The sequence below is a fragment of the Haemorhous mexicanus genome, chromosome 6 (genome assembly GCF_027477595.1).
Source record: "Haemorhous mexicanus isolate bHaeMex1 chromosome 6, bHaeMex1.pri, whole genome shotgun sequence".
NCBI lineage: Eukaryota > Metazoa > Chordata > Aves > Passeriformes > Fringillidae > Haemorhous > Haemorhous mexicanus.
Genome location: NC_082346.1, coordinates 57,878,305 through 57,900,553, shown reverse-complemented (window position 1 = coordinate 57,900,553; position 22,249 = coordinate 57,878,305). Strand labels below are relative to the sequence as shown.

The following is a 22,249-nucleotide window of genomic DNA, read 5'->3' as shown; positions in this document are numbered from 1 at the left end:
AAAGAAGCTTAAATCTTTCATGAGTGAAAATTACTTGCTCAGCAGTCAGAGATTTCCAGGGAAATAACAATAGTTTTGAAATCACCAGCTGTGGGTGGTGGTTTGTTCAGTCGGTCCTGACTTTTTCTTTGAACATTTGGGGTCTAAAATAGGAATTGTGGTGTGTGGTCATCACTGGATACACCTTGGCTAAAAATCTTATCTTACCACTCAATTACTTCATCTGCTATTAAGGGATGCTCAACATCTTCCTCTAGGCTCTTCCCCATGAACCTGTGTGCCAGAGGATTTGTGAAATGCAGTTGTGGTGAGTAGAAAATGCACGAGGGGTAAATCCTAGCTACTACCCACACTCCTGAGAGGACTGTTTCCCACTCGACCCATCTCTCCATCACTCCCCTCCTCCTTGTTCCACAGGAAAATTAAATTCCAGCTTCTTCTCTATTGCTGGCATCTGCGTCCAAGAGCTCTGGAGGTTTCCACCACGCTTCTTGTTCAGTCCAGGTGAAGAGCCTTGACTAGGTCCAGCTTGTACCTGAGCTTAATCCCTCCAGCCTGCCACAGTTCTTGCCTGCTGTCTCCCCTCTCCACCTCTACCATCTGCAGGATTGATCCCAAGCTGAGGCTGATGTGCTGCCATCTCTCCTGCCCCAAGGGATGGGTGTTCCTGGTAAGGACATGTTCTGTCCAGAAACAGTGAAGTTTTGGGGGGTGAACAAGCAGGGCAACTGAGCTGAGAAAATACTGCCATGGTTAGGAAGGAAGGGCTGCTTCAGGCTCCTGTCTGTGTCGTGCTGGCTCTATCTGAAGCACATAACCAATGCTCTCTGCATCTTGGCCCTGCACTGTTCTGCTCTGCTGAGTTCCTGGTCAGTTTGTTCTTCATAAAGTGGCTGTTTCTTAATATTAATGAGTGGCCTTGCTGGAAGACTGTAGCTAACATCTGGCAGGGTGACTTTCCTTTTTGCAGCTCCCTGGATGACGACTGTGGGCCTTGAGCTGCAGATTCCCAAACCTGTTCTGGTTCATAGGCACCCCAAGGGTGTTCTGCAGTGCTGCTCTGTTCTAACTTGTTCCCTACTAAAAAAGCCAAAATCTCCTTGAGATTAAAAAAGTGTGAACTAAGAAAATAGAAGATTAGTGCTGTACCTGAAATTGATCTCTTTCCCAAGATGTCTTTAAGGTCTCACCAAGGCTTCTCCTCTGTGCAGTTACCAAGAACCAATTCATCCATGCTCTCGCTCCTTTGCCTCACAACCCTTGGTCCTCCTTTCTCCAGGTTTACTGGAGGGTTAGGTGGGTGCTAAGATAAATCTTTGAAGCTGCTGCTTGCATCTGCACCCTCCCTCCTGCCTCCATATCAGTGCAGGGAGTTAGGTTTGCAGCTTGGTTGAGATGTAAGCATTTTTGAGGCTGTAAATAAAACACTGTGTGCAATATCCAGGTCGTCTGGATTTGCTGAATTTGCACTGGGCTCACGCTGCTCTTTAAAAGTGAATTGGCTGCCCTGCCTCATCTCTTCCTGAGTATCATGACTCACACTAGAAAACTCCTCTTGGGTTTCTAATGGCTTTATTATGGGGTATGCACATGCAACATCTTTTTGACGGTCTCAGAGTTTGTGAGATGTGGCCAGATTTTCACAGAGACCACACACAATATGATAATAAAACTGACTAATTGGGCATTTGGGATGTTTTACTCCTTCATTCCTTTACCAGTTTTAAAGTTTCATTTTGTTGATTGGGGACTTCATGTTACCTCCAAGGGCTTCTGCTTTTCTGTGGTGCATGATCAGTTTGGAGACGGTTAATGGGTTCTTCATCTCTCACCAAAGGATCTGTAAGAAAGGAATAAGTTCAAAATCCAGGAGAGGAAATTAATTATTTTCCCAAGAGAAAAAAAAAATCCATTTATCTTTGAGTGAGAATTTTATATGTGAATATAAACTGTATTTCATTGGCTTTTCCCTGTTGAAATTTCAGCAGAATGATGAGAGAAACTTTTCAGCAAGGAGTGAGAGAATAATCAGAAAAGGCAATCTGCAGCTTTTCTGTTGTGATTTCTTGGCAAAATGGACTATAAAAATATTCTAATGCAAGGAAACAATAGTCCTAGGCCTCAGCATTATGGGATGTGGTTCCAGAATTAGTCTTGGAGCTGAAAATGATGGAAGCAAGGCAAGCAGAAAGGTGTCTCTGAGGGGGTCGTGGGGGAAAAGCTGAGCACCCTTCTGCAATGTGCCCAGCCCTTCCAGCTCCTCCTGCAGCTCTGCAGGAAGCAGGGGAGTGGTGTTCATATTTCTTACTGAAGTCCCCAATGAGAAGGGCTCAGGAAAGAGAGTGAAAGAGAAACCCTCTGGACCTGGCATAATTGCACATGAGAGGGAATACAAACCAAATCCAATCTGGTTTAATTGCTGTTATTTGGGTTTGTGTGCTAAGCAAAATCTGCTCTGCTCCCTTATCCCCTTGCTCACAAGGGAAGAACAGAATTCCACCTTCCTCTGCCATCTGTGGGAGCTGAAAAGCACCTGGGCAAGCAGACATAGTGAAGGCTCACCCACGGTGCACGTGCTGTGCCTGTACCCAGGCATTTTTCAGAACCAAGAGAAAGACAAATGTTGTTGTAAATGAGATAAATTATTAGCCCCTATAGCTGTGCTTAATTCTACACAACTACAGGCCTACACCCAGTGAGGCCTGTTTTCCACACAGCATGAATCACTTGCTGGGTTTCTGGGCTCACCAGATTCACGTTTGGGTTTTCCACTCCTCTGGCTTTCCTCAGGCGGGTGAGCGATGGATCGCTTGTACCGCACCCGCGGTATCAGCGCGCCCGTGACATCCCTTCAGACAGCTCACAGAGCACCAGAGCCTGTCCCTGCAGCCACATGGCATTCCCACAAGGGAGTCAGGAGGGGATGGATGCCAGCCTGGCAGCCTGTCCCTTCTGCCACCCAAAATAGCTCTGAGAGCTGAGTCACCAGGGAGCCGAGTAACAACGGGTGATTCCTTTATTCCTTTAACAGGGACAATACTCAGCTGTGCTAACAATTACAGATGGAAATGGGCTTCAGGCAGTAGCTTATCACAAGATACTCTGAGCCCTGTCATTGCCCTAAGCAAAAGAAACAGGCAGCCCGAGGACTGACCCCGTGCTGTTTTCCCTGCAGGACCTGTGCTGTCACACTCAGCATCCTTCTCATTCATGGGTGCTGCTTAAAGGATAACTTGCTTCTCTTCTTGCATCCAAAAACCTTCACTAAGGACTAGCAAACCACACTTGAGCAGGTGACGCTTGTAGTTCTGCTTTTCTGTTTCCCTGTCACACCTTTTCCTCTGTCATGTATTTGTTGAATAGTTAGAATAGTTTCCTGAAACCAGGATTTTGAGTTTGGAAATATGTAGGGCCAGTGCTGTTTAACCAAACCACTTCTCTACAAAGGAAGAAGAAGGTGATGAATCATGTGGCTGTGTAGTGGGAAATTGGAAGCCTTCACAGAGCTGCTTGTGAGGTGTCACATGTGTTTGTTTCCTGAGTCACACGTATTACTCAGGATCATGGGCTGGGATGTGGCACATGGGTATGCCCGGGCAAGAGCCCAGTCCAGGCAGGATCCTGCAGCTGCCAGAGGGCCTTGCAGGGAGCTCAGGACCGTGTGAGTAGGAAGGATCACCCAAGTGATGCCATGAGGAGCACTACAGCCTCTGTCTCAGTTCCTTGAGCAAGCACTGAACAGTAGCTAAAAAATTCATTTTAAAAATTCCCCACTAACTTCTCTCTTAACCATTCATCCACAGGAATATCCATTTCAAATAAAGGAACTTCTAAGGATACTTTTCCCCATTTTTTAAGAATGAAGGTGTTTAAACTAAGCTAACATAATTAAGCTGACCAACCATGAGGTAGAAAAGAGAGGAGTTGACTCCCCTCTCCCTTCTTTTTTTGCTGTTCTATTTTGTCACTGGTCAATCCAGGTACTTCTTGGGATTCTTTTAATTAATTATGTAAGTTCTTATTTGAAAAAGACAAAGCTAAACTATCAGTAATTCTTTATTTAGCTTTTCAAATCCTTTCATGAACGCTGCATAAAAATCTGCACGATTCAGTTCTACTCCCCAAATACATTCAATACCTTTTTTTTAAAGGAAAAATAAAACTAAAATACTTTTATTTATAAGCAAACAAAGACTGAAGACACAAGCACTTGTGTGAGGTAACAGATTGTGGAAGAACAGGACTCACTGCTGGCAGTGTTCAGTTTGCTGTGATCTCAGAATAAATGCTCTTCTCTGCTCCTGACCCATTTTGGGCTCTTTCTTCTCAGCCTACATTTACAGGGTTTTCATCAGCAACTGAGAACACTTCTGCTGCCAAAACTCCACAATATATATAATGTCTCCCTTTAAAAAAATATGAGCTATTCTCTCTCACTTCATTGATTCCTATCTATTGGCAGCTGCAGCCAGAACCAGCATAGCACTGTGTGCTGTGCTAGACTGAACAGTGACCTTGTTTACCATTAGCATCATTGAAAATTAGGAGGAATTAATTATTACACACTGGGTTTCTTCACCCAACCAAGTGGCTGGCAGCTGAACTCAAAGGCACCAGTGCAGTGGTGGGGAAAGGTCTCTGTTAGGGCTCCTTCCTCCACACAGAGATGCTGCCTCATAGCTGAGTGCTTCAGCAGAACCCAAAGGAATCCTGTTCATACTTATCAAGCTGATTTTCTCTGCCAGGAGCATCAATCAATGCTTAAATTCAATTTCTGGATGTGTATTGAGGAGTCTGGCAGTTTCAGCCACATTTTACCTTTCTCTGGCACAGACTGGTGAAAAAGATGACATGATGGATTTCTCACCCCTGTCTGAGGCTGGTTGCTGTTGTTTCCTCTGCTCTTCAGAGGGAGAAAGTCAGGAATGAAGCATTAAAGGGCTCAACATTGCTGCCATTAAAAGTCACAGGCAATACTATAGCTGACTTCAGTGACAGCAAACGACTGAAACAAAAATATACTTGTGCCAAGACCCTTAAAGCTCAAAGATTTCATTCCAGCTATAGGAACTGCACAGGACAAAGCCAGTGGAATCACAAATGCATTGTGGAGGGAACTTTCCTTTCCTTACTCCCTCTTGGCTGCCGTTTTCCAGAGTTTTCCTTTCTGGGACACGGGCGAGCCAGTTCAGCTGGGTAAGCTGAAGTGCAGAAGTCAGATAACTGTGCTGATTATCTGATTTTATTTGTCCTGTACTTCTGGCTTTCCCCTCTCCAAGGGAAGGCTTTTTTGTGATGGGATGTAGGCCTTCGAGGTGAATTTTGTGTTGTTGGAAAATCAGTCGTAGCTCTGTGATGAAGCAGGAGACTTAGAAACCCCAGATGGAATTAACCTAATGTATTTCCATCTCTCACTGATGTTGTTTACACAGTGCAAGCCAGTCCAGAGTGGTGAATGGTAAATTTAAAGCGAGCTCCTCTAACACTTGGATCCACCCCATCACTCAACTTAACAGATACTTGATACCAATCAAGTGACTCACTTCATTAAGAAATAAACCCTGCTGTGTTGCTGACATCCTGCAGCAAACACTGAGCCCCATTGTCATCTGCTGAGTCCTTTCTGTGTCCCAGCCCACGCCCTGAAGATGCACACCGAGTCTCAGGCACAGCAGCAGCACTGACCCTGTTTTTCCATGGTGGTGTGTGCCAGCCACAGGCACACAGCAGCCCCTGTGTGTGTGAAATACCCTCCCTTAATCCCCAGCCTCCCTCTGTGCCCCTGCAGCCGAGGGGCAAAACAGGGTGAGCATTCATCATCTGGAGGAAAACAGTTTGTTTTATTAGCAAGACAGGAGCTGCTGCTTGCTTGTTCCCCGTTTGAGGGAGTTTCTCCTGTTTTTCCCACTCACCTGGGCTTCTTGCTGCTTGTCAAAGGCAGCATCTGCCAGCTGGTGCCCACCAGGTGGGACACAGAAACAGGTGCAGGTAATCCAGCAACAGGTGCTATTCCAGATGTGTGCGAGGCTTTAGGTTAAAACACTGTTTAAAAAGAAGTATCTGTAAGAAATACAGCTGCCCAGAGGCACTGCCAGCAAACAGCCCTCTCCTGACTGGGGCTGCGTGGGCACAGCCAGGTGCCCAGGGGAGCATTTACACCCCTTCCATCACCAGGAGCAGGTTTCATCGGGACCCGAAGCCAGAAGAAAGGGATTAATTCAGTGCAGATCCCAACTACTCCCTCCACAAACCTGCTAATCACTGGTAACCACCACTAAATGCCATGGAAACCCCAGGGCACAGAGTGAGAGCATCTGCCAGGATTCTTTTATTTTAAGATCTGTGTTTAGGAACTGTTCTAAGGCTTTGGAGAGAAAGACAAGGGAGGGCTCACTGAAGCATTTCCTCAGCTGGGATGCCATAAACCACACGAGCACCCACAAAATGCAGGAGTTTATGCCAGTCCATACAGGGACTGGTAAAAAGGAAAAGGGAAAACACCCCGACCTTTAGTGAAGCATCTGAAATGAATTTTGCTGTAGCAGATGAAAAGTTCTGCTCTTTTCAGTGGCATCTGAGCTACTGCATTTAATAATTATACTTGGCTTTTATTGATGTCTGCTTTTTATATGAGATCTTTTTATATTATTCCATAATGGTGGCAATATCCTTCAGCTTCCAATATGATAGGAAAAAAGTGTCTTAATCAAATATAACAAATGTCACACAGATGCTTAAAGGTACTTCAGAAATATCTAACTCAGTTAAGTGATTGAAAATGGACAGTTTGTGAATGTTGTATCCATACTTTGACAGTCCTTAGGGCGTTTTCTTCCCTGGATTTCGAAACGAGAAAACTTACTGACTTTGTAATATCCAGAAGTACCAAAACTGTGGAAATAAAAGTGCTTAAGGCAGCATAATGACATTGCAGAAAGAGAAACAGTTTGTTTCAAATAGTTTTTTTTTCCAGGTGCTTGAGCATTACCACCTAGTACAAACAGGTTATTCAGGGGAAATTAACGCCTATCTTTCCAGCTTGAAGAGCTGCTTTTGTTTTCTTCCTGTCGGCTATTTGTCACTAATACTCACTTTTCAGGGAGGAGCCCAGGTCTGCTTTTCATACATGACAGGTTTTGAAATAGTAAAATAATAAAGGTCCATGCTCAGCCAGCTCTGAATTCCATTTGAGTGGGGAACTGAGAGCAGCATAGAGCCGGGAACGAGATGGATGTGGGGAGCATGCAGTAAATACTATAATACTAAAAACTTTTAATTAAAGCCCTCCACAGCACAGTCTGGAGAGGGGTGTCCAGCAGCAGCAGCAGTGACTGCTCAGGCCAGGGGGGTGATGAGTGCTGCAGGTGGTGGCTTTGTCCCCTCTGAATGATGTGACACACCACTGGCAGGGCAGGAGGGCAGCAGCTCCGGGGGTACCCTGGGTTTTGTACGAGCCTTGCCAATTACAGCAGTTTTCCCCAGGTCCGTAGCCATGGCTGCGTTGCCCCTTGCTCTGGCTGGCTCCTGCTTTTCTGTTTCGTTCTGTCCAAGCTATTTTGGCTGCAGAAGGTCAAAGCCAGCACTGTCAGGGCCAGTGGAAATGCATTTGGGGGACAAAGAGAGATGGAGCATGTGCCCGAGGACAAAATAAAAGAAATTGTGCAGGGTGAATTAGTTTCCTCTTTCTTCTCCTCCTGTTAGAGAAAGGATTGCTCTTGGAAATGTCTCATTTTGTTTCATTTCTAAATAGTGCTTTCTCTGTTGTTGTTGGGTTTTTTTGTTTATGCTGGTTGTAGATCTGCATTTTTAGGCTCTTTTTTTTTTTTTCTCTATCAGCAACAATATTAACCACTAAAGTGAAAAAAAAAAAAATAGGTCTTTAGGATCCTGGAAGAGAATATTTGAATTTCTGAAAAGATACAACTCTTCCCTGGGTTTGTTTGGGTTATTTTGGATTTTACTACTCCAGCCCTGAATACATGCTGGAGTTGATATTTGTTTATCTTCACGAAGGAGAAACCTCTTTCTATACAAAATATTATCAGTTGCATCTTGGTGTTAGTGCAGGAAGCAGGTAGTGCTGGTAGAACTTGCCACAGGCAGGTAGACACTGGAGCCTCTTTTGAGTAAATTCTCAGATGAAAAGACCAAACTATTTGGAGGACAGACTTCAGCTAAGTTACAAGATACATGAATGACACCCATTCACTTTTTTGGGGGGGAACTCATCTGAATTGACTAACTTCAGAAAGAGGTCTTTGAGTCCAACCCTGAGGTTTCTTAAAAGAGGCAGTGATGGAACCTCATTTCCATACCTGGCTCTCTCTCTGTGAGGCTGCATGTCTACCTGAAAATGGAAGAGTTTTATGCAAAAAAAATGTTGAAGCAAATCAATCAAATTAATGTCTAATGTATTGCAAAAGAGAAGAAATTCAGAGGAAGTTTGTGTGGCTGCCTTAAATACCTTTTCAGTTCAAACTAACTGACTGTGAAATAGATAAATATATACATTCCTGTGTCATAACAAAATGCAGTCATGGGAGACAAAGCATGGGAGATGTCTAAGTTGGTGATTAATGGTACATTTTTCTTCCTCTGGGCTAGAACTGAGAGTTGGTGGCCAGATGCTTCCACCCATTCATTCCTCTCATTGCCAGTCTGATGTTCAGTTCCATCCACTCTTCTACATCTTGAGTTCACAGTGATCTTGTCTCTCCCTTCCTTTTTCCTGTGGTTCATTCTCTTAGCAGCCTATCTCTCTTTAAGCTGGAGGTCCTCAATTTTTTAACTCCTTTCTGAATCGTGCAGACAACTTTGCTTTCTCTAGCTGGTCTCTGTAACCCAGCCTTATCTATCGTGGAAATTCATGGCTTCCTATTTTTCCCCCAGATACCTGAAGATTTGTAACTGCTAAAAAGGAAAAACAATAGAAACAACCACCCTTGCATCCTCCACATTAAACTACAAGGATTTATGTTCCAGTACAATCTCATGGAACATGCTGCCTCTCTCTCTTGGGGTCAAAGAAAACACAGGAACATTCCTGTTGTTTTTAATCTCATTTCTCAATTACTATTAAAGCAGCACACCCTTATGCATAAGTCTAACACGAGTCCATGCCCAGGTCAGGGTGTGTGTAGCACTAATAAAATAAAGCTTGTGTCATTCAACTGTGTGTTTGCAGATTTACCTGTGAGCAGAGTAGAGAAAACAACGTTGAGAAAACAACAGGGAAGTTGGGAAATGGGGTCAGATACAGGATAGAGAAATGTGAGATACAATGGGGCCTCCTGGCAAGGCAGTTGAGGAGAAAGGAATATTTTTTCATATTGCTGCAGCATAACCCAAAGAGCTTTATCTTTTAATATTTAGATGTCTGTCAAGAAGAGTAAACACAAGGGCTGTTTGGAGTGTTCTCACAGAATAACTCGTGCTGGAATCACTTGGTGAATTGGGAATTTATTGGTCTGATAGCATTTTTTCATTAGCTCAGTAGACAAACAGTGGATTTGATAAATATTTAAAAATAAACCAAGTGAGCATTATGAATTTCTGTTAGTCAAATAATGTTGAAATAATTTGACAGTCCCAGAACAGCACCATATTGGCTGAAAAGAGGGGAGGTTTCAGGCTTGGAGTTGTGTGGGGATAAATCTCTGACACAGCAGTTGTCTTCACTGGAGTCACAGCTGCAGGGCAGTGCTCAGACATCCGGACTTACACCTTCAGCTCCGAGATGAAACTGGAAAAAAGCCACTGACAGTGAACATAGATTTCCCAATACCATGAAAACCAACAGAGTCATTTCTTCCAGGTTTATGGAAAAACAGTTGGCTTCTCTCAACTCAGCCAGGAGTTTGTCTCATGTGGGCTTTAAAAATTCTTAAAAGATCGAAACAACGCCCATCCATATATTCAGCAAGGACAGCTGAAATGCAGCACTGCCTGGGGATGGAGCACACTGCAGCTGCTGCCACCCCACAGCCTGTCCCTTTGTCCCTGCTGGAGTGCTGCTGCTGGCACCACTTGCCCAGGAGGTGGGAGTCACATCTCTGCATCCAATGAACTGTCCCTACAGCAATCCATGATGTAGGCTGGGCTTCTTGTTTTGCATGTCTGTTTCTAAAAATGTATGTTGTTTGTCAGGATGTTGTAAGATGGCTCAGAAAGGCTGGACTTGGTATGGTCCTAAAGACAGTGCACAGAAATAGGGATGGCAGCAGAGCGAGTCTGAGCCAGCCCTTAGCAAGGTCTTGTTCCCATTCTCAGCCATCTCAGTTCACTCTGCTGCTGCTGACTGCACCTCAGGAGGCCTTTATTGCTTCTGGCACCTCCATCCTGGAGGCAGCTGCAGGACATCTTGCTTGAAACACAGAATCATGGAATGGTTTGGGTTGGAAGGGACCTTAAAGACCACCCAGTTCCAAGCCCCTACCATGGGCAGGGACACCTTCCACTAGATAAGGTTGCTCCAAACCCCACCCAGCCTGGCCTTCAACACTTCAGGTGCCACCTTCTCACTTCCCCTGTGCTGACACTGCCCCATTGCTTCACCTTCCTCCTTCACAGCCTTACCACCTTGCAGTGGCTACAGCCAACCTCTGCTTTTAACTCTTTATGTGGGTGCCACACTCACAAGATGACAGAGGTTGTGTGTGAACTGCATACTGCTTCACAACATATTTATATTAATTATATATGATTATAGATATAGTATATAATCACACATTATTTGTGATTATATATTATTTATTTTGTATAGACATACAATAGAATCCCATCATAAATAGACACAATTGCTGAAGTGTTATTCAGTTCATGTGCTGAAAAACTGTGTATATTAATAAGATAAAATTACATATAGGATTTCTAAATTAAGTTATATCTGTGATCTGTCATTATAATATAATGTATAATTAGATGTAATAATATACTTTAATTGCACAAGTTAAATAATTGGCTTTATTATAAATAATGTCGTTTTGTGACCCTGTTTTCATAAAATGCCTGTTAAGCACTCACGTAGGATGGAATCAGAGCTACACACTCAGTTTTCCCTCTTAGATTGTCAAATACCCTCTGTGGAAACCATGTGAGCCCATTCCAAACTTGGGCCCAGAAACCCAACATCTGCAGAATTTGAGGTGTCAAAACCTATTCAGAGCCAAGAGCATGAAAACCCCCAGCACACCATCTGCCTCCACACGAAACCAGGCTGCTCTGTGAACACAGGGGTTTTCCTTCTCCTTTGGCAGGAGTGTTTTTTACCTGCTCTGGGGTGTTGGCAAAGCCGCCGGAGCAATTGCAGGACACTCCCAGGGCTACTTACATGTTGCTTGTATTCTGCACCCTCTCTCACCTCACCCCTATTTGACAGAATGCAAACCAGCAGCCAGATGCTTCTGTGAAACACGGAAACTCGGGCTGAAATCTGGTGCTGTGTGACTTCTCAAAGCTCCAGGGAGGAGGAGTCACAGGATCAGTGGAATTCCTGGGAGAGGGAGGAATCAGCTGTATTACAAATTTCTTTCCTTTACACGGGGTGAAATAGAAACAGGTGAGAGGAGGGGCTGGGGATTATCACAAAGCCGTTTTTGCTGGCGTTTAGCAGCTTCCCTCAAGTGCAGAACACCAGCACAGGCTGAACGCAGCACTAAGCGCCCGCACTCCCACCTTGCCAGCCACCAAAAGTGCTTCTTCCCTTGGTCTAAGCACCGTCAGCTCAGCACTCAGGGGGCTTTCGGAGAGAACCAAACAGCTGACTAAAAGTGACAAGGAAAAGGACCTTAGAGGGGACACTGGGACAGCCTCGAAGCCCGTCTGAACCGCGCTGTTGTGACAGGCTGCATCCTGCGTGTGTGCATGCCTGCATGAGAATTTACTAATACATACAACGCTAATTACCCAGTTATGTCCTGGAGCAAGGCTGGGAATGAATTTCAGGAAAAGAGATGTTTGTTTTGCGCGGGCGCCCACATCCCATTTACTTCCAGTGCCGCGGAAATTGCCCCGCATCTCCACCCTGCGAGCGCCCGTGCCTGCAGCCAGGCGGGAGCGGACGCGGAGCTCACGGAAAGCCCTGTGCCCCCATTCCTCAGCCTCCCCCGACATGGAGAGCCTGACCAGCACCAAGCCCAGGGTCTGTCCCCTGCTCCCGCCTCGGCTGAAGGCGTACAGCTGTTGCCTGAGCAGAGAAAGGGATTGGGTTTCACGGGCTGTGTAATCTGCGACAGTGCTCTTTGCCTCGGGGATAGCAGCGAGCCTCGCCCAGGCTCAGCCGTCCCCTTTCTGCCCGTGAGGAACGCCCCGGTCGACATAGAAGGAAAATTGTTTGCTGAATTTCTGCACAGCCCTCCTTCCAATTGCTGGAGAGAGAGGGGGAGTGAGAAAGAGAGAGAGTTTAAGGCAGGCTCTGCACTGGTGTTCTGGGCTATTTCAACTTCAGGGCAACTTTAGAGAACTTCAGTTATTTTTGGTAAGTTTTTTTTTCTTAAAACCCAAACGTCTCTCTCTTTCTTTCTTTCTTTCTATGAAATCTCTGGTGCAGATTGCAAAAGTTTGCAGTAGATGATGGGCTTTCAAAAATGCAGAGGGTGTGAGCATTTCGTGTCCTCTGGTACAGAAACCGGACTTTACAATTGTCAAGACATAATGTTCCCAGCTGCTGTACTGGATAAGCGAAACCTGAAGATGTTGCGTGTTAAATGACACCGCTGGGGAAAAGTATGCCCAGAGCTTCAACCAAGGTGCATCTCACCTGGTGTAAGCCTTTGCCCCTTTCTTGTGTATGGGAAGAGGTGAGATTAGGGATGAACAAATGTGTTCACCCTGATAAAAAAGTTTCTGATCCACGTTTTTACGCAGGGGGTTTCAAGCCTCTAAGCTCCCAAAGCTTTCAGAGGGATGTTGGTTCTTAGAGTATACACACCCCTCCATTCAGTAATCTCAATTCCAGATCACGCATGTTGTTTTTCTTACTTCCTCTGTCTGTATACTTAACCCATCGGGACGATCTCAAAGATAGTGAAACTCTTTTGTAGTGCAAAGAGCCAATCCCAATAGTTGCAATGAATTTCAGGGTGCCAAGAGCCATTTTCATACAGAGAGGTTGATTTCTGATGAATATGAGTTTTCTGTTATTTGTTCTTATCCTAGATATGTTTGGATTTTATATCTCTGCTCCTATAAGAGGAATACTATTTGTGTGGATATTATATCTCAATAGATACTATTTGCACTACGTACATACACTGACTTGGCATTAGGATCTCTGAATGTTCATGGAATTTGACACTAAGATTAACCTTGAAGCATTCAAAAAGCAGATCCATAACCTTGTCAGTAGAAGTTGGATCCTGGAAGTGCTCACTGCAAGGCTACTGGGGCTAGTTCATAAAGTGCTGGGAAATAAACAGGGTAAAATTATTCTGTCCACCTGTCTAGGTTCATCCATGTACCATGATACCTTTCTGAACTTGTGAATATAAATAGTCAGAAGTAGAACTTGTAACAACCTGTAGAGAAAATGAAAAGTCCATTCTCTCAAAGCTTTGATAGAAAAGACAGAAAACATTACTCATATGAGACAAAAGACAAGTCATTGCTAAAAGAAAAAAAAACCACATTATTCTTTATAATTTATGATGCAGAAAGCACAGAAGGTTGGAAGATGACTTGTAAGAGACACTGTACTTAGGATCACCTGTTGCATGCATGAGGGAAAAGGTCTAAGTATTGTCTCACTCTTTCTTTTACTATAATAAAGACAAGAAATTTTGCAGATCTAAGCAAATCAGAAGTAAAGCAGCTTACAACAGCCAATTTACTTCCAAAATCTATCCTAACATAGGTCAAAAATCCAGCATTAAAAACATGTCAGATGTTTAACGGCGCGGGAAAACCTGTAACATCTCAGGATTTACTGGGTTTTATTAGCTATGTTTAAAAATGATAAGTGTGACTGGAACTTTTAATTGCAGAAAGTCTATAACAATGGAGTTAACAATAACCCTTCAGCAATAAACTGAAAACTATAAATCTGTGCCGGGCGCTCTGCGGTGCTGACACGCTCCATGATGGCCGTAGCTTTTCTGTGCAAGCATGTAGATTTGTTAGCTAAAACTGCATTTTACTATCTTTGGTGTGGCACTCTCGTAAAGTAAACTCTACTATTAGATTATGAGGCTTGTGTAAATCTCTGACTGAAGTCAGTTTGACTCTAGTCAGTGCTCGTAAGCAATCCATTGGGGATGGCTGCCTTCCAAGCTCCTCTGCAGCGGGTGTTAATGGCTTTTCAGTCGGACGGGGCAGCGGCAACTTCTGGCAGTGGCTGGCCAGGGGTTTGGAGATGGCACGTATTCCCTGCTTTTAATTGTCTTGGACTCTCAGTCTGTGTTCACAAAACTATGAGGTCAACGTGCCTCTATTTGCTTTTGGCTGTACTTGAAGCTCATCACTGAAACAAAATCCAGCAGTCTGTAACGCGTGGTTGTTGGGAAGAGCTGGGATCTGAGTTAACCTCCTGTTGACTTCAGGGGGTGCAGTGCCCTGTGCTTGGACACACCTTTCTCCAGGAAGCCACACCTTGAGCTTCGCAGGTGTTTCACTTAACATTGTCGCTGTGAGTGGAGGGAGCATCAGGGTCTTACTGAGATGTCATGCCTTACATGAAGCCACAGGAATGTGGATTTGAAGGTTTGAATCTCCAAATATACTCAGAGATTTGGGTTGTTTTTATTCCTCAAGTTTTCTGCTTGGGCAAAGAAGTTCATCCTCTCCAAGTGTAAAACACTGAGGGATTAGAGTAAGATTGTTTTCCAGGATTCCTCACATCCAGAGACCTAAATAATTAGAATATAATGCAGTGTATTTGAAAGGTGTGAAAGCTTATAAGCTGAGTAAATATTTGAGTAAATATAGTCAATCTAATTTTTTACATCTAGCTATTTTTGCATTCCATAATGTTGCTTACATTTGGAAACGGCAAAATATGCCCTGAAAAAACCCAGTGTTTCCTCCTCTGGAGAAACATCTCTCTGTGTTTGTGAGCTCTGTATTGCAGGTACAATGTGAACCAGTAAGGCTGGGAAAAGCCTCACCCTTAACCTTGTTTGGAGTGAGGAGGGGACCTGGCCCTCTGCACCAGCACAGGCAGACCCAGCAAGGGCAAGCACTTGCTCTCAGGCAGTTTGCCATGTCCCTGACCCCCAGTGCACCAACAAACTGTTTTCCTGACAACACCAGCTAACAACTGCTGCCTTGTGTGCTTCCCTGAGGTGTAACATCACAGCCAAGTGGTGGAGCAGCACTGAGCGATGGAGGGGATTCAGCTCCTGGTGGAGCTAAGATTAAACCCGACCTAAACTAATTTGCCATCTCTCCACATGCTGCAGGAATCAAGGCAACATCCTTGTGGCAAGAAAGGTCCTTTGGATGACCCACAGTTGTGCCTGGCCCCAGTGTGGGAAGGTTATGCCTGCTCCAAAGAAAATTTGCTAAATTCACGTGTTTGCTCATTTCACTCCAGATTTCAGAGTCAAGGCTGAAATTCATTATTTCGTATTGGAAAACAAAACCTCAGGCTAGGAGAGGGCTGTTCACATGCTAAATACTTCCTACCAACATGTTTACTTCCTGAAAGGGGACTATAGGTAACCAAGTATCTTAAAGTCACCGCTGACTTATTGCAGAGAATAAGTCGGCAGTTTTCTGTCAGAGAAGGGGATGACCAAATGTGTTGTCCAGAGTGACAAGTGAAAATAGTGAGTCCAGAGTGAAACAAGTCAAAGTATGCTAAGGGTGCTATGCCATGTAAGTAATAAATAGGCCAAAATTGATAGAGGACCCATCAGTAAGGGACAGCAGCTCTGCAAGGGAGAGAGTCCCAGGCCATGGTAACAGCCCAAATCTCAGTAAAATTCCACGGAGCAGGAATGCAAGTGCCTGAAGAAGAGCAGGCACCAAGACTACTTCATCTGCCTAATAAAGATAGCAGTGTCTTCAGGGGGCAGAATTATCTGTTTGTCAGAAACACAAACAAGGAGATAAGGTTTATATGATTTCCAAGCTTGCTGATAAATGCTCGAGACTCCAAAGCTACAGGAACTGCTCTTCACTGCTGGGCAAATGTTGTTTCTTCTCTGTAGTTAAGAGAACAAACACTACTTGATTTTGATAGCAGTGCTCTGTACCTGACTTTCATAGAGTCAGAGGAGTAGCTCTTACCCATGCAGCCCTCTGATTTTAAATACCTTTTACCTGCCCACTGACCTCCCAGTTCTCTCCCCTTGATCAGTGGTGTGTCTGCAGCCTCAGCCAGCCAGCACTGAAGAGCAAAGGTTTCAAGCTGCACACACTTCTTCCCATTTCCACAAGTCCTAGCTAAATAGTCTGATAAACTGTGACAGATGTAAAATATTCCACCTTGAAGTGCATCCTGAAAGCTCACACATTTTATTAGTCCAGGCATCCCCGCTTTTCCCAGGATTCCCATACTCTATACCAGCCATAGGAAGCAAATGTCATCAGGTTTCCACAGGTCTTCTCTTCATTTACTTGCTGTGTGATTTACTCCTGCTCCTGGACCTTTGACTGTCAGCCAGGCACAGTGCTCTACTTTTCCCTCAAGTAAACACATGCAGGAACTTTTCTTTCCTTTTCCTCACATCACTCTTTTTTAATCCAAAGAATTTACCTTAGCACTATTGCTTGGAGGAGTGAATTCCAAAATGGGAATTTTCACCTGAGTAGAAGAAACTCAAAAGACATGCATGCAGGAGCAAAAGTTATTAAAGTTAGCAAATGGGATAGTAACTTTTCCACACAGTAGGAGTGGCTTTAACTGATGCTTGCATTGTATTCTGAAGGGGAAAAATGGCTCAGTGGCACTAGGCATCATTATCTTGAAAATTAGTTAGAGATTAGTTAGCTTTTGGTGAACCTCAAAGAAGTTAGCAGCTCTCCCTCAGATCAGAAGATCAGATAAGCATCCCAAAGATTGGGTTTGATTTTTTTTTTTTTTAATTTGCTTGAAAACTGAGCATGGTGGTATTAGGTCAAAGGTTGGGCTTTATGATCTGGGAGGTCTTTTCCACATTTAAAGATCCTGTGATTCTGTGTGTGTGAGTTTATTGGAAGGTCTATAAGAGATGAAGATCTGTGAAACTATCCTGAGAAAGTTGGTGGTTTCAGTTGCTGATGTTTCCTGATATGAGCTGAGCTTTCCCTATTCCTTCTTCTAAAATCAGCCGAAAGCAAATAATTTACAAGAACACAAAAATGTCATTAAACATTCCCCAAATATTTTCATATATGTCAGAGCTGATCTGATTTATGCTTCAGTGAAAGGTTGCATTGATTTTTTTATGAACTGTGTCCTCACACTCCTTAAGGCTGACTTTCTCACATAATGGGCCTGATTATGAGAAAAAAATTGTTTGCAGAATGAATAGCTCAGCCCGCCCAGTGCCTAAAGAGCTACTGAGAACTCATTTTGGAGGCAAACTGGGCATTTTCACATGAGAATGTCTACATGCAGCACTTGGGTTCTTGCTGATGCCATCTTGCTACTCAGGCTTCCTGTGAGCAGTGATGGGTGGTGTGTTCTTAGGCTTTGCTGTCAGTATCCTTTTGGGGGCATGTCTCAGGCTAGAAAATGATTGACTATGTAAGTGGTGTAAAACAGACTCTTCACACACAGGTATTTATGAGGGGACATTCCAGTGATCAACAGAGCTGGATGAGGCAGGGCCCCCACAGCTCTGCTATGAAAGGAATAAATTTAGTAATGGCAATGTGTGATCTTACATCTGTATTTGGATTATACGTTCACAGTGGATTTAACCACTGCTTCAGTCAGTCTAAAAGCAATCTGTGAATGAAAGGGTTTAGATAGAGATAGCAGGAGAAATCATGGTTTTCTTCTTAAAATTATCCTTCCTCAGAGATTAAAAAGAAGCTTTTGGATAACTGTACTGGGTTATGCCAGGAAAGCTCATCACAGGGATTAGTGCATTAACTACATAATTATAATGTATACATTGCATGCTTCACCAGCCAAATATATAAACCTTATTTAGTCTAAATAAACCTTAAAGCCCAAAGAATAAGCCTAGCACTTTCAGATAAGCTCAAGCACGAATGTAATCTCTCCTTAATATACCAGCTTTTTTCTTAGAAAGAAAACAGTGTGCTCAGTGCATGTGACAACAAATCATCCCTGGGTCTCATGGTGAGGAGATCAGAGCAGCCATCGGGAGTCCCTGAGGAGCCCAAGCAAACTGTCCACAGCAGCATTTTCCTGGGAGCTCTGCCCAGTGCTTCCCCCTCCTTCTCTCCCTTTCTCACTTCTTCTGATTTTCTACCGTGTATAAACAGCCCCAGCCCTGCAGAACCACTCACATCCCAACCACATGGCCAGTCCCAGGCCATGGGACCCCTCCCAGAGACCTGGATCATCATTTCCCTTCTGCTGCTGAGTGCAGCAGGACTAGGAGTGTGCAGGGTGTGTGGGTGCCTGAGGTATCCCTGCTCAGAAGTCAGGCTGCTCAGAGGGTATTGGCAAATACAGCATCCCAGACAGGCAGGATCTCAGCAGCAGTAGGTAGGGAGAATCTGGCAGCAGAAATGTATTTGGAGGGCAGCAGGTTTTTGTCATTCTGGGGCCAGCATGAACAGGTACATGTGGCAGCAGCCTTTACTGCACATCAGTAAGATGATGTTGTAGTCAAGCCATGGGCTCCAGAGCACGTTGTCACACAAATTCAGAACCGCCCCTCTCTTCATTAGGAAAATGCTGCAGTCCCTCTCTGTCAGCAGAGCCGTGGTTTTTCCAGGAGAGCAGTGCCAGGTGCAGGGCAGGGAAGGCTGTGGCAGGCAGCTGGCAGAGCAGAGGGGTGGTGGTTCTGCAGGTTGGGTGTTTGCAGGCAGGCAAAAGGTGCAATGCTAGCAGGGGCATTTGGGGCACTCAGCACTGCAGGTGCTCTGGAACAGAGAGGGTGAAGCACCTGAGTCGGATTAACATGTTGGATGTGGGCTGTAGTTTGATGGCGTGACTTGGGAAAGAAAACCTATGGAAAAAAATCTGATTTCTTATTTTCAGTTTTTAGAGCTTTTTTTCCGCTGAAGAAAAGTTTAAATTTATACAGCACTCATGAAGGAAGATTGTGACAGGCCCACCTTGAAATCCTCTGCAGCTGATACCTCTGGGATCAGTCTGCTTGGCAAAGGCAGCAGTGAGGGGAGATACCTTGGCAAAAAGACAGGTATGGGAGCAGGGGAGCCCACAGCACACCCCCCTACCACAGGCTGCTGCCTCAGCAAGGCTGCCCAGATGTACCTGCAGACCCTTGGGATGCAGTCATGGAGTCAAAGACAATCCTGGAGCAGGGACAGAAGCAAATGGCGTGGAAAGAAAACCAACTATTTTGGACTATTTCTCAGGGGCACTGAGAAAACAGGCAGCAGGGCCACACACAGACACGTCCAGCCACAGGCCAGTGGAAACCAGTGTGGGTGAGACAGCCTCATGCAGCAAAATCCCATGTGGGCAACCACAGCATTTTCCAGCCCAGGAGAAACACCTTGTAGGAGTTGTGTCAGACGCTGGTGCCCCAGAGCTGTGTTCCACATCAGCAGCAAGACTCACTGCAGTGTGTTTGGGGTGTTTCTGCTGACCACTGCCCCCATCATTCTCAGCTGTGCTTTATTAATTTATTTGCCCTCCTGTGTGTCTGGAGCTTATTGCTGGTTCCCATTCAGTCCCTGCCCTGCTCTCAAAGAGAGGGACTGGAGTCAGCAGATCTACACCCTGGTGTTTGATAGGGAAGCGGCGCTTTTGCAATGATCCCCCAAGTTGTGACATGCACTGGAAACTGGTCCTCTGCCAGCAGTCCTCTGTGCAGGGAGCTGCAGCTAAGCTCAGGTGCTGCATGAACACCTCTGCACTATCACACTGTTGTTTCATGGCCTGGGCTGACAAAGTTTGGGCTCCGTGACAGCACACACAGATACAGCCCGTGGAGCTGGGGCTTTCATTTGCACCAGAGCAAAGGGAGGGCAAAAGAGCTGTGAAAACCCATAATGAATGTTTCCCCTCCCCACAAATCCTCCTCTTTCAAATGCCCAGTAAGGGATGTAGGGGGGAGGGAAAACCATCATCCTCTAATCCAGAACAGGAGCTGCCTGTCATACCAGCACAAACAGACCACGCCAACTCCTCCACTAACTCTGCTCTTGTGAGGAGACAGAGATGGACTGCGATAAGGTTTTGGCTCTCAGACACACTTGGAACCATGGGGAAGGCCAGCCAGAGCCTGTGCATCCAGGGGAATTGCTAAATCAGCACTGACAGATTGCAGCAAGGAGCAATGTCCTTGACCTGGCTGCAATAGCTCAGAGGAGCAGGAGTGACAGCTTCCTGCTTCTCAGGGACCTTGCAGACAGCAGTGTCTCTGGCAGGAGCACAGGCTCAAATCTGTAAAACTAACTGTTGTTGCACAAAAATGGCACAACCCAGCCATGTTTGTCAAGACCTATTCTTCATTTATTGCTGCTGCAGTCTGAGGGCAGGTTGAGGTGCACACCTTAGGTGATACACAGTCTCCTGCCCAGGTGTGCCTCAGAGGATTTAGAAGGTTTGTGTCACACAGGTTGAGCAAAATGGAGGTGACAGTAATGAGGAAATAGCAGAAACAGTTCTGCTGAGACAGAAGGAAGGCCTTTTTGAGGTGCATTTTTGTGTGTTTCGTTGTCTAGAAGATCTCAGAAAATGTGGATGGTAGTGAAGCCCTGCTGGCTGGAGCAGAGCTGTGGATGCAGTTATCCACCAGTGGCTTCATGCAGAGTCCTCGTGGTGGAGGCACCTGACACAAGAGCATCTAAGACGACCATGAGCTCTTTGACCTTGCCATGTGTGGCTCTCCAGCTGCTCTTCTGCAGAGGAGCAGGAGGCTGCTGCTCTCTGACAGGAGACTGAATGCAGAATCTGGAGGGCATTTGCTTTCCAGTCAAGGGAAATGAGGGAGTTCAGTGTTTAGGCAGCCTGCAGCTGCTGAAGTTTTTGTTCCCACTGTCATGCCCCTTGAGTATTTGGGTGAGAGGAGGATGCAACATGAAATGCTGCATTTCTTTGTAACTTCTGTCCAGCTCCCCTGCAGTACCTTCAGCAGACAGAGCAGCATGTTGGAAGTGGAGTTATAGCAACAGCAGCACAATACCCACAACCCCAGCTGGAGTTGTATGATGACAGGTAGGAAAAATGGCATTCACCTTGAGGGAGAGAAAACAGGCAAGTAAGAGTGTTTAACTGCTCAGAGACATGGACTTACCTTGGGCTGACAGCAGCAAGGATATTTTGCTGACAGGATTGACGTATTTGATGGAAATGAGATTTACATTGCTTTTGGAAAATACATGAACATGGCCTACCACACAGACACCATAGATAGCTTAATAAGCAATTTAAAAATATTTGGATATTCTGTTCACAAAATAAATTGATGTTAAATTTATATTAATTAGCTATCAGTCTTTTGGCAGACCTGAGTGGCTTCAATGAAAGAAACATCCTGACAGACTTTCCTACCTCTCAACGAAATAAAAAGATATAGAGGCTTGTCATAAATTTATACTTACAAAAACATCCTGTAGCTTTTTTTTTTATTTATTTATTTTTAATAGTAGTAGCTCAGTTTATTCACTGCTTGGTTAAGTTGCTGTCGTGGTTTAACCCCAGCTGTCAGCTCAGCCCCACAGAGCCATTCACTCACTCCCTCCCTCAGTGGAATGGGGAGAGAATAGGAAGAGTAAAAGTGAAAAAACTCGTGGGCTGAGATAATAACAGTTTAATAGATAAAACAAAGTCCACACACAAAAGCAAAACAAAACAAGGAATTAATTCACTGTTTCCCATTGGCAGGCAGGTGTTCAGCCATCCCCAGGAAATCAGGACTCCATCACAGGCACTGGGGAAGACAAATGCCATGGCTCTGAATGTGTCCTCCCCCTCCTTCTTCTTCTTCCCCCAGCTCTATATGCTGAGCAGATGCCATATGGTCTGGAATGTCCTTTGGGTCACTTGGGGTCGGCTGTCCCATCTGTGCCCCCTCCCAGCTCCTTTTGCACCCTCACTCTGCTCAATGGTGGGGTTGCTGTGAGGAGCAGAAAAAGCCTTGACTCTGTGGAAGCACTGCTCAGCAATAACAAAAACATCCCTGAATTATCAACACTGTTTCCAGCACAAATCCAAAAC

At 45.0% G+C, this 22,249-nt stretch overlaps 1 protein-coding gene across 1 annotated transcript in view; it reads left to right on the top strand.

Moving 5' to 3' along the window:
* Window positions 1–417: 417 nt before the first annotated feature.
* The window catches only part of AHNAK2 (AHNAK nucleoprotein 2), a 62,338-nt gene continuing 40,506 nt past the window's right edge, over window positions 418–22,249 (top strand). The window contains exon 1 of the mRNA XM_059850466.1: window positions 418–670. Coding sequence (XP_059706449.1) covers window positions 658–670 — 13 coding nt within the window. The 5' untranslated portion in view covers window positions 418–657. The remainder of the gene's footprint in view (window positions 671–22,249) is intronic.